The following is a 12354-nucleotide window of genomic DNA, read 5'->3' on the forward strand; positions in this document are numbered from 1 at the left end:
GCATCAAAAACAGAGTGAAAAATATAAGCACAGTGAAACAGCAGGTCACTTTAAACCAAGGCTCAAAGATGACTCTTGCTCATGACAACAAGTAGCAGTCCTGAGGCTGAAACTCAGCTTTCCAGCTCCTGAGTTTTAATACCTAGGCAACATTTCCTGCTTTTTCATACTGTTCATGGAACAACAGCCTGGTTCCAAATTGGGAAAGGAAAGGAGTACTTCAAGGCTGTATATTGTCACTCTGCTTATTTAACTTATATGCAGAGTACATCATGCGAAATGCTGGGCTAGATGAAGCACAAGCTAGAATCAAAATTGCTGGGAGAAATATCAATAACCTCAGATACGCAGATGACACCACCCTTATGGCAGAAAGTGAAAAGAACTAAAGAGCCTCTTGATGAAAGTGAAAGAGGAGAGTGAAAAAATTGGCTTAAAACCCAGAATTCAGAAAACTAAGATCATGGCACTCGGTCCCATCACTTCATGGCAAATAGATGGGGAAACAGTGCAAACAGTAACAGACTTTATTTTGGGGGTCTCTAAAATCACTGCAGAGGGTGACTACAGCTGTGAAATTAAAAGACTCTTGCTCCCTGGAAGAAAAGCTATGACCAACCTAGACAGCATATTACAAAGCAGACACATTACTTTGCCATTGAAGGTCCATCTAGTCAAAGTTATGGTTTTTTCCAGTAGTCATCTATGAATGTGAGAGTTGGACTATAAAGATGAGTGCCGAAGAATTGATGCTTTTGAACTGTGGTGTTGGAGAAGACTCTTGAGAGTCCCTTGGACTGCAAGGAGATGCAACTAGTCCATCCTAAAGGAAATCAGTCCTGAATATTCATTGGAAAGACTGATGCTAAAGCTGAAACTCCAAAACTTTGGCCACCTGATGCAAAGAACTGACTCCTTGGAAAAGACCTTGATGCTGGAAAAGATTGAAGGCAGGAGGAGAAGGGGATGACAGAGGATGAGATGGTTGGATGGCATCACCAACTCGATGGACATGAGTTTGAGCAAGCTCTGGGAGTTGGTGATGGACAGGGAGGCCTGGCGTGCTGCAGTCCATGAGGTCGCAAAGAGTCAGACATGACTGAGCTACTGAACTGAACTGAACTGAACTGCTGAGTCCCCTCTAAGAATATGATTATGCTCCTCAAGGTCTGTCCTGTGTATGGTTTACAGGGACTGTTCATACTTGCCATAGCTCTGAAAGATTGTTTTGTAATTTAAAAAGCTGGTGAGATGCCTCTGAACAACGGAACATAGCCCAAGGCTGCAATTTTGTTTTCTGCATTACAGCATTTCGAAGCTACTAGTGCCCTGTTCTCTAAGATGAAAATAATATATCAGTGGAAGCTAAAGTGAAAGAGAACAAGCTGGTCTCCAGGTGGCAGACAGTATATGAAGTCAACAGAAGGAACACTTCCTCTGGTCTATTAATAATTCAAAAGCCCTCTATGCTCAACCCTTCTTCACTCTCCAATTCGTTTTCCTTCTTTTCTTCCTACTTCTTTTCATTTCCTCTTTCCAGATAAATAACCTCAGCTGACTGGCTGCACTTAGGTAATCAGAACACAATGCAATTAATGACTGTTTACACGATTCTTGCTAGTATTTTATTTTTACCCTTTATAGTGTTTGGCCTTTAAAAGCAAGTGAATATGGAGACTGTTTTTTTTTTTTTTTTTTGGCTGCCTTTCTCTTTGGCATATGGTATTTATGCCTTTAAAACTTTTTTTGTTTCAGTTCCAGAGCATTTCGTTGATGAGATTTATCAAAATGCACCTACAAATCAACCACTGAGAGATTGCCTGAACACTAAGCATTATTAGGAAAATGATCATGCCAAGAAAATGATAACAAAGAGCAGGTTTAGGAAATAGCCAGACCCCTAGCTCTTTTTAGGAGTGGTTATATATTTTACCCCCAGAAATAATTCATTCAAGTCTGTCACCCTGAATAAAATTAGATTTTTCTTTTAGCTTCAGTAATAGACAATTCCTGGAAGAGTGATGCTCAGAAACATTTGGTAAAAAAATTATTTTTACTCAGAATCAAGATTTGTGATTTTATTTCTAGTGGAGGAATGGGACCTGAGAATCAGATATGCATCTGCCTACAAAGCTGCAGTTCCTCCCTCCCGCAATACTTGGGGACCTGCATGGTAGGCACAAAATACTAAGTGTTGTCAATATAATATAATTTGATTAAGATATAGTCTCTTCCCTCTTTTCAAGCATAAGTATTAATCACACTCTTGAGAGTCCCTTGGGCAGCAAGAAGATAGAACCAGTCAATCCTAAAGGAAATCAATCCTGAATATTCAGTGGAAATGAATGATGCTGGAGCTGAAGCTCCAATACTTTGGCCACCTGGTGTGCAGAGCCGATGCATTGGAAAAGACCCTGATGCTGGGAAAGATTGAAGGCAGGAGGAGAAGGGGACAACAGAGGATGAGATGGTTGGATGGCGTCACCAACTCAATGGACATGAGTTTGAGTAAACCCTGGCAGATGGTGAAGGACAGGAAGCCTGACTTGCTGCAGTCCATGGGGTTACAGAGTCAGACACGACTTAGGGACTGACCAACAATCAATCAGATGTTGAAGTATACAGTTGGCCATAGCTTTGTTTGGATTTTTTCTTAACATCTTATGGGAAAACCTGAACAAATTTTCTGGCCAAACCAAAGCAAAAAAAAAGTAAGAATAGCCATGTATGAGGGAATTTTCCTCATTCACTTACTATTTTTTTCAGTGTATTTCTTTAATATTTAGTCCTACTGAACTATTATAAGCTTACTCATTTTGCAACAACAGGGTCAAGCTTTGATACATCTTGCTAGTGGCTGTCTTACCAAGGAGCTTAGTTCACTATAGGAGGCAGATGGTGGTCTGTAGGTGAGCCCACCAAACTCTGCCACAGCCAGCAGTGATGATGCTTGTGCTAGGCTGGGCTGGGCTGGGCCAAAAGTGTGAAAGTGAAGTGAAAGTGTTAGTCACTCAGTCCATTCTTTCCCCATGGACTATAGTCCACCAGGTTCCTCTGTCCATGGAATTCTCCAGGCAAGAATATTGGAATGGGTTGCCATTCCCTTCTCCAAGAGGATCTTCTGACCCAGAGACTGAACCCAGGTCTCCTTCATTGCAGGCAGATTCTTTACTGTCTGAGCCACCTGAGAAGCCCTAAGGCCACCTTCATAACTACCGCCATAGGTGACGTCTTAAGACCCCGCCCTAGCCCCTCTCCCAGGCTACCTTCCAGACCTACTGTCTCTGCCGTCTCACTGTGACTAAACCTGATCTCCCTTCAAATTGGCTCTCTTCCTAATTTCTATAATTTTTAGAGGCAGTCCTATGCAGTAAAATGAGTTGAAATGATGAAAAAATGGGATTGAATCCAAACTCTACATTTATTGTTTGATATGGGGCCATTGTTATTCTCCCAGGAGGCTTATTTTCTTCCTCTGTAAAATGTCAGGGAAAAAGATCCCTGGAGTGGAGAATTTTGGGGGTTTAACAGGATAACTCCTAAGCACCTATCCTAGTGCCTGGGACAACACAGAAGCTAAATCCTCATGCACTTCCTCCCCTTTCCCTCTCTGGGAATGATACTGTCATTGCCTACAGTATCCACGTTGGATGTGTTGACAGCAGTTCTTCTATCCCTCTCCTTTACCCAAGTAATAGCCAATTACTTGGATAAACTATATCCTTTATCCAAGTAATTCAATATTCAAACTAGCAAGAACCTTAGAAATCACAGTCATCTCATTTCTTGACACTACATAGAGACATAAGGAACCAATTACCCTAGCAATTTGACTTCTGTGTCAATTTCTTAACAATCCTTTGGTGATGGAATTTGTCACTTGACACTTGGTGACCAGAAAAATAAACTTAATCAAAAAATGGGCAGACGACGTAAAGAGACATTTCTCCAAAGAAGACATATAGATGGCCAATAAACACATGAAAAGATGCTCAACATTGCTCATTAATAGAGAAATGCAAATCAAAACTACAATGAAGTATCACCTCATACCAATCAGAATGGACATCATCAAAAAATTCTACAAACAATAAATGCTGGGGAGGATGTGAAGAAAAGGGGACACTCTTGCATTGTGGGTGGGAATGTAAACTGATACAGCCATTATGGAAAATAGTATGGAGATTTCTTAGAAAACTAGGAATAGATCTACTATACGTTCATGCTCAGTCGGTTCAGTCGTGTCCAACTCTATGACCCAGCAATTCTACTACTGGTCATATACCCTGAGAAAACCACAATTCTAAAAGACACATACACCCCAGAGTTTATTGCAACGATATTTAGAGTAGCCAAGACATGGAAGCTACCTAGATGTCCATCGACAGATGAATGGATAGAGAAGTTGTGGCACACTTCAATAATGGAATGTTACTCAGTCACAAAAGAGGACAGAGTTGAGTCAGTTGCAGTGAGGCAGATGAACCTAGAACCTCTTACACAGAGTGAAGTAAATCAGAAAGAAACAAGTATTGTATATTAACACATGCATATGGAATCTAGAAAATGGTACTGATGAACCTAGCAGAGAACGGACTTAGCGGACACAACAGGGGAAGGTGAGGGTCAGATGAATTGAGAAAGTATCATTAACATATACACACTATTATGTGTAAAATAGATAGTGGGAAGTTGCTAAATAACACAGGGAGCCTTGCCTGGCATTCTGTGATGACCTCGAGGGGTGTGTTGAGGGGAGGGGAGGGAGGCTGAGGAGGATAGAGAGATACATATATACACATACACACACATATATATATACACACACATACATACATATTTAATTATGATTGATTCCTGTTGTTGTATAGCAGAAATAACACACAATTGTAAAGCAATTGTCTATCAATTTAAAAAATAAATGAAAACTTTATTTTTTTAATTTTTTTTCCCCAATTATTTTTATTAGTTGGAGGCTAATTACTTTACAATATTGTAGTGGTTTTTGACATACATTGACATGAATCAGCCATGGATTTACAAAATGAAAACTTTAAAAAGATAATTCCAAAGGAAATAATATCAACTTTGAAAAGCTTAAAAACTGACTAGTTAATAACAATAGTGTGTATAGCCTCAGAAATATTTACATCATGCTTATATATGCTAGACTTCTTTCGAGTGGTTTATAGTAGAAAGTCCTAAGGAACTCACTCTGCCAAGCAAAATAAGAACAAGGTATGTTCACACGTGTATTCCTGTAACACACCTGTTCTTCCTTTCCTATTCCATGCTGAACACCCATGCACAACCCAGACCTCCAACTTTATCCTCTTTTCCCTCCCATGTTCCATGTACGAAAATAAATAAATCATCCACAGTCAACACATCATATATGTGAAGACAAGAAAAATATAAATCATGTGAAGTGTTAAGGTGCAAATAAATACTTTAAAAAATCAGAAGACTCGATTTAATTTTCATAGCTGCTGAATATACATATCATTCAGAGTTTTCTCAGTAATAAAACTAGAGCCAGAAAAGAAAAAAAGACCCTAGATCTAGTGAGAGCGTTATTGTACTGAAATCTACAATTTGGAAGAGCAACATATGGAAAGTTTCAGGCAGAGGTGACCTTCAGACTTGAATGTTTTGCTCCCTAGCCCAGTGCACTGACTCGATTCCAGGAGGGCCGAGCAAATGGGGAAAACCACCCACCACCACCTCGGAGTCCAGCGGATTGATTACCTCTGAAAGGCGAAGGCATGCTCCCCGCAGAACAGGATGGTGGCGACAAGGACACCCAAGCTATAAAGCTTCATCCCCACAGCAATTCGCTATAAAACCAAACTCTCCGAAGAGAAGGGTCCAGATAGCTGGTTACACAAGAGCCTTCTTTACACACTGGTTAAACTGTAATGGCCTGTTCCCTCTCATTTCTGTGATCAATCGACTTCACTGCCATTTCCACCCTCAAAGAGAAAGTACGCTGAGCTGTTATTCTCAGTGTAGACTATCTAGAGAGTATTTAACTCTTCAGGGGAGATGAGCCAAGAATACAAAAGACAGTAATGTGGCGGAAACGTGTTTGGGTTGTTGAAGAACCATAGCCATAGAGTATTGATCCCTGGATCACAGCCCATGCTGAGGGAGGTCCCCTGCGGAGTACTAATGAGGTCCTCCCTTGCTTTTGTCTTTTTCAACATTTTCAACCAGGGGAAAACATGGAAGGTGAGTTTTTCAAATTTTTTGACTTTATTTTTCAATTTTTTGACAAAATTTTGACAAATTTTTGACAAGTTTTTCAAATTTATGACTGAGAAGAAGCACTTGTATGGAAGGTTATAGTATCTCCCTTTGGAGATCCATGTCCTTTCATGTTTTTAAAATGTGTGAGCATGGAAGTCACTCATTTGGGTCTGAATCTTTGTGACCCGTGGACTATACAGTCCATGGAATTCTCCAGGCCAGAATACTGGAGTGGGTAGCCATTCCCTTCTCCAGGGGATCTTCCCAACCCAGGGATTAGAACCCAGGTCTCCCGCATTGCAGGCAGATTCTTTACCAGCTGAGCCACAAGGGAAGCCCAAAAACCATCATCTCTGTCTCGGTATGTTGAGTTCTGGGTTCATTTCTAAGCATTATCTTCAAATACAATATTCCATTCTCTGTGTCTTGTTTAGACTCATACTCAATTGAAGTGGGTTTTTTAAAAATGTCAATAGCTATATAAGTATTTTCCAAGTTTTGCAACTGGCTCTTTTTCACATTTATCCATGTTGTTTTTACATCTGGATTTTAAAGTATCACTTAAAATATTTTATTGTTCAACAACCAGGTCATGGAAGGAAGCTAAATGTCCATCAACAGAGGAATGAATAAAGAAGCTGTGGCATACATATACACCACAGAATATTACTCAGCCATAAAGAGGAATGAAATTGTGCCATTTGCAGAGATGTGGCTGAACCTAGAGTCATACAGGGTGAAGTAAGACAGAAAGAGGAAAACAAATATCATACATCAACACATATATGTGGAATCTAGAAAAATGGTATAGATGAACTGACTTGCAAAGCGGAAATAGTGACACAGACGTGCAGTAGAAATGTATGGACACCAAGGGGGAAGGAGGGGCAGGGTGGATGGGTGGGGTTGGCATATACACACTATTGATGCTGTGCATGAAATAGATAAATAAAGCAGATAAGTAACGAGATAACTGCTGAGACTGCGGAGCACAGGGGCGCTGCTCAGGGCTCTGTGGAGACCAAAATGGGAAGGAAGTCCAAGGAAGAGGGGACATATGTACGTGTGGCGGACTCACTGCCGTGCAGCAGAGACGGACACAAGATTGTAAAGCAACTGTACGCTAACACAAAATATTTTACCATTTGTTTTTTTATGAATATGGTTTCTTCAGCGCTCTGGCTGAGAATCCTCAGAATACTCATTTTTAAGTCTGTGCCAGGCTCCCTAGAAGTTTAATTGTATTTGGCGTGATTTTATACTTTGAGCTTTGGTTTTATTGGCTGCCTCGCTTAGCGTTTGATTTTCTTCTGTGTTTTGGAACCTGGGTTTCTAAGCTCATTTGGAAGCCTTTTGTTTCCTTTTTCTGCCTTTCTTTCTCTTTGCTCACGTCTCTCTCCTTTGCACAAGTCTTCAAGCAGCCCCTGGGCTTCCAAAGTTCTCACAGTGGTTTTCAGAGTTTATATGCCATGCTAACACGGTGACCTTCAAAGATCCAGTAATCAGTCAGGTGACATGACTTAGTCACTGGCTTATTTACTCCTGGTCTAGTTATTCTTTTGTCTCCTACAGACCAGCAGGCGTTATAAACTGTCCTAGACAGCAGAGGGCAGTGTCTTTAAAAAATTGGGCTACATACAATGAAATACAGATACTAAGTATATAGTTAGAGCTTCCAAAAAATATGTACACTTGAGTAACCCGCACTTCAGTCTGGCATAGAAAATTTTCATCACTTCAGAAAAATTTTGCATATTCCTTCCAATGAATTACTACCACCCCCTCCACCCCAATAATAGCTGCTCTGATTGTATTACACAGATTAATTTTGCCTGACCTAGAACTCCACAGAATCACATGTTGTCCTAGTTTCTTCGGGCTACTGAAAACCAAAAAATACCATGGACTGGGTGGCTTAAACAGTAAACACTATTTCTCACAGTTCTGGAGAGTGGGAATCCAAGATCAAGGCACAGATTCAATATCTGATGAGGACCTGCTTCCTGGTCCCCTTCTTGCTGTATCCTTCTGTGGCAGAAAGAAAGATGGAGAGCCCTCTGGGGTCTCTTTTATAAGGACACTAACCCCATTTATGGGGGCTCCACCATCATGACTTAATCATCTCCTAAGAACCCCACGTCCAAACACCATCACACTGGGGCTTAGGTTTCAACAAGTAAATGAGGGGCAGGTCGGGGGCAGGGACACAAACGTTCAGTCTACATCGTGTGACATGTACTCTTCTGTGTTAAACTTTCTTCACTCAGGGTATTTATTTATTTTTTTTTTAATTTTATTTTATTAGTTGGAGGCTAATTACTTCACAACATTTCAGTGGGTTTTGTCATACATTGACATGAATCAGCCATAGAGTTACACGTATTCCCCATCCCGACCCCCCCTCCCACCTCCCTCTCCACCCGACTCCTCAGGGTCCTCCCAGTGCACCAGGCCCGAGCACTTGCCTCATGCATCCCACCTGGGCTGGTGGTCTGTTTCACACTTGTTAATATACATGCTATTCTTTCGAAACATCCCACCCTCACCTTCTCCCACAGAGTTCAAAAGTCTGTTCTGTACTTCTGTGTATATATATATTTTTGCATATAGGGCTATTGTTACCATCTTTCTAAATTCCATATATATGTGTTAGTATGCTGTAACGTTCTTTATCTTTCTGGCTTACTTCACTCTGTATAATGGGCTCCAGTTTCATCCATCTCATTAGAACTGATTCAAATGAATTCTTTTGAATGGCTGAGTAATATTCCATGGTGTATATGTACCACAGTTTCCTTATCCATTCATCTGCTGATGGGCATCTAGGTTGCTTCCATGTCCTGGCTATTATAAACAGTGCTGCGATGAATACTGGGGTGCACGTGTCTCTTTCAGATCTGGTTTACTCAGTGTGTATGCCCAGAAGTGGGATTGCTGGGTCATATGGCAGTTCTATTTCCAGTTTTTTAAGAAATCTCCACGCTGTTTTCCATAGTGGCTGTACTAGTTTGCATTCCCACCAACAGTGTAAGAGGGTTCCCTTTTCTCCACACCCTCTCCAGCATTTGTTGCTTGTAGACTTTTGGATAGCAGCCATCCTGACTGGCGTGTAATGGTGCCTCATTGTGGTTTTGATTTGCATTTCTCTGATAATGAGTGATGTTGAGCATCTTTTCATGTGTTTGTTAGCCATCTGTATGTCTTCTTTGGAGAAATGTCTGTTTAGTTCTTTGGCCCATTTTTTGATTGGGTCATTTATTTTTCTGGAATTAAGCTTCAGGAGTTGCTTGTATATTTTTGAGATTAATCCTTTGTCTGTTTCCTCATTTGCTATTATTTTCTCCCAATCACACTCAGGGTATTTAAAAAATTTTTTCATGTTACTGTATGTGCCAGCAATTCATTGCTATTTATTGCTGAGTAATATAACACTGCTTATCCATTTTCCTACTAACGAACATCTGAGATGTTTTCAACTGGGGACGGCTATGGATAGAGTTGCTATGAATATACTTGTACAGAGCTTTTTTGATGGACTAATGTTTTTGTTTCTCTTGTGTAAATATGTAGGAACAGAATTGCTAGGTCAGAGATGCTTAGTTTTATAAGAAACTCCAGTGCCTCTTTTTCAAGGTGGTCGTATCATTTTACACGCCCCTCTCCCCAACCATATATTAGACTTCCCAGGTGGCTCAGTGGTAAAGAATCCCTCTGTAATGCAGGAGAACTGGGTTCGATCCCTGGGTCAGTAATATCCCCTGGGGGAAGGAAATGGCAACCCACTCCAGTATTCTTGCCAGGAGAATCCCATGGACAGAGGAGCCTTGCAGGCTACAGTCCATGGGGTCTCAAAGAGTCAGATATGACTTAGTGACTAAACAATAACAACAACAACCATATGTTAGAGTTCTAGTTGGTCTGTATCCTTGTTATTTGAAGCAGTCTTTTTCATTTTAGCCATTCTAGTAAGTGTATGGTGGTGTCTAATTTGGGCTTTAAATTAAATTTCTAAGACTGATAATGTTGAGAAGCTCTTTTGTGCTTATTGGCCATAATTATATGTGTGTGTGCATGTGCACGTGTGTTCCAATTATTTGCCTGATTTTTAATCAGATGGTTTGTCTTATTACTGCTTTGTAGGAGGTATTTATATACTCTGGACATCTATGCGTGCTACTGGGATGGGTTGGAATACTGGAATGGGTTGCCATGCCCTCCTCCAGGAGATCTTCCTGACCCAGGGGGTCAAACCCACGTCTCTTACGTCTCCTGCATTGGCAGCTGGGTTCCTTACCACTAGCGCCACCTGGAAAGCCCCTGGACATCCATCTATATGACACCATAAAAGGCAAAACTGCAGATACAGAAAGTAGGTTAGTTGTTGCCAGGTGCTGAGACTGGGAAGGAAGTGATTAACCTACAAGAGGTACAGGAGAACTTTTTGGAGTGGTGGAAAAATTCTGTGTTTTGATTATAGTGGTAGTTACACAATTGTGTACAGCCCAAATTCCTCCAAGTTCCTCGGACTTAACTCTTAAATATCTTGCATGAAGAGCAAGAGAGACAGACAGAAAGAGAGAGAGAGAAAGTGAAAACACAACAACTTGATGAGGAGGACTCCATCCACCCTAGCTCACAGACAAATCTCTTAGCTTCTCAAAGGTGCAGTTTCCCCTTCAGAGAAATGAGGTTAATGATAAGCTATCTCTGAGGACTATTGTGGGAATCAGAGGGATCTCATCTGAAAGTGACTGGCAAAACAGGTGTTCAGTATGTCCCATTCATCAAGAAAAAGGTAAGTCAGGAAGGGAGCTGATAGGGGCCAAAGTGTTCTCTGCCCAGAGCCTTATCCAGGTCATGGTGACCTTGGGGACAACTGATCTCACCTTCTGCTGCTCCCAAAGAGAGGATGAGACACAGCCCCAGAAGCCAATCTGGTCCTGGGGGATTGATCTCAATGAATCATGCCCCCTGGGGCCCAGCTAATTTGTATATTTACTCGAGTCAATTTGGAACACTAGGTGGCAAAAATAATACAGCAAGTGTTTCTTCCAGAGCTGTAAACTGTTTTGGGGGCTTCCCGTGTGGATCAGCGGTAGAGAGTCCACCTGCCAATGCAGGAGATGACAGAGACGCAAGTTCAATCCCTGGGTCAGGAAGGTCCCTGGAGTAGGGAATGGCCACCCACTCCAGTATTCTTGCCTGGAGAATCCCATGGACAGAGGAGCCTGGAGGGCTACAGTCCATGGGGTTGTAAGGAGTTGGACACGACTGAACGACTGAACAACGACAATAATAACCATGATCCAGACTGGCCTGGATTTGGATATGCAGCTCAGGCGTCCTGTTAGATAATCACTGAGAGAGTCAATTAATTTCACGGAATTTTATCATGAGTTCAGGTGCAGCTCAATTTACAAGTTTTCCTTTCAAAATCATTCAGCCATTAAAGCTGCATAATCTTGGGAGGTTTGGAAGACACATAATTGATAAATGTTTTTTCCCTCCACACACTCTCTCTCATGTTTATTCATGCAGAGCGAAGGTTTTATAATTTACACAAAGGGCTGGTGTATCCAGACCCTTGTGTTTCTGAAGGGGAGGAAAGATGATGCCATTCAGGAGCCACTGAAGAAGGAGATTTGAGGCTTGAAGGCAAGGACTCCATCCCAGGTTCTGATGTTTTGGCTGCAAATACTGAGTTGGGGACTTGTGGCACCAGGAGTGTTAGTAGGTACCCAAACAGGTAAATGCTTGTTGACTGGATGGTTAAATTGTGAAGAAAGCAGGGTTTGTCCTTAAAACACTTTCCTTCCTGCATTCCCTGTTTCTAACGATTGCTCCCTTCTATTGGTCTGCTTTTTAAAGATGCTGTAGCCCATCGGTTCTCAAACTTGACTGCCAATAAGCCATCTGGACATCTTTTAAACATCCAGCTGCCCTGCCTGCCCATCAGATCAATTATATCAGATCATCAGAGGCCAGGGCATACATGCCAGCATCTTGTAAATCTCCCAAGACGATTCCATTGTGCAGCCAGGGCAGCAAACAACTGGACTGGACCAGCACTTCGCCAGGGGTGGCCTGTGAGCCCCCTAATCTTTG

The 12354-nt window shown here is 41.5% G+C and overlaps 1 protein-coding gene across 1 annotated transcript in view; it reads right to left on the reverse strand.

Moving 5' to 3' along the window:
* Nucleotides 1-5822, reverse strand: part of CPB2 (carboxypeptidase B2) — a 52898-nt gene extending 47076 nt beyond the window's left edge. Inside the window, exon 1 of the mRNA XM_065902453.1 lies at nt 5749-5822. Within this exon, the coding sequence (XP_065758525.1) occupies nt 5749-5822 (74 nt within the window). The remainder of the gene's footprint in view (nt 1-5748) is intronic.
* Nucleotides 5823-12354: the final 6532 nt, after the last annotated feature.

This window comes from Muntiacus reevesi, chromosome 11 (assembly GCF_963930625.1).
Source record: "Muntiacus reevesi chromosome 11, mMunRee1.1, whole genome shotgun sequence".
Lineage (NCBI taxonomy): Eukaryota > Metazoa > Chordata > Mammalia > Artiodactyla > Cervidae > Muntiacus > Muntiacus reevesi.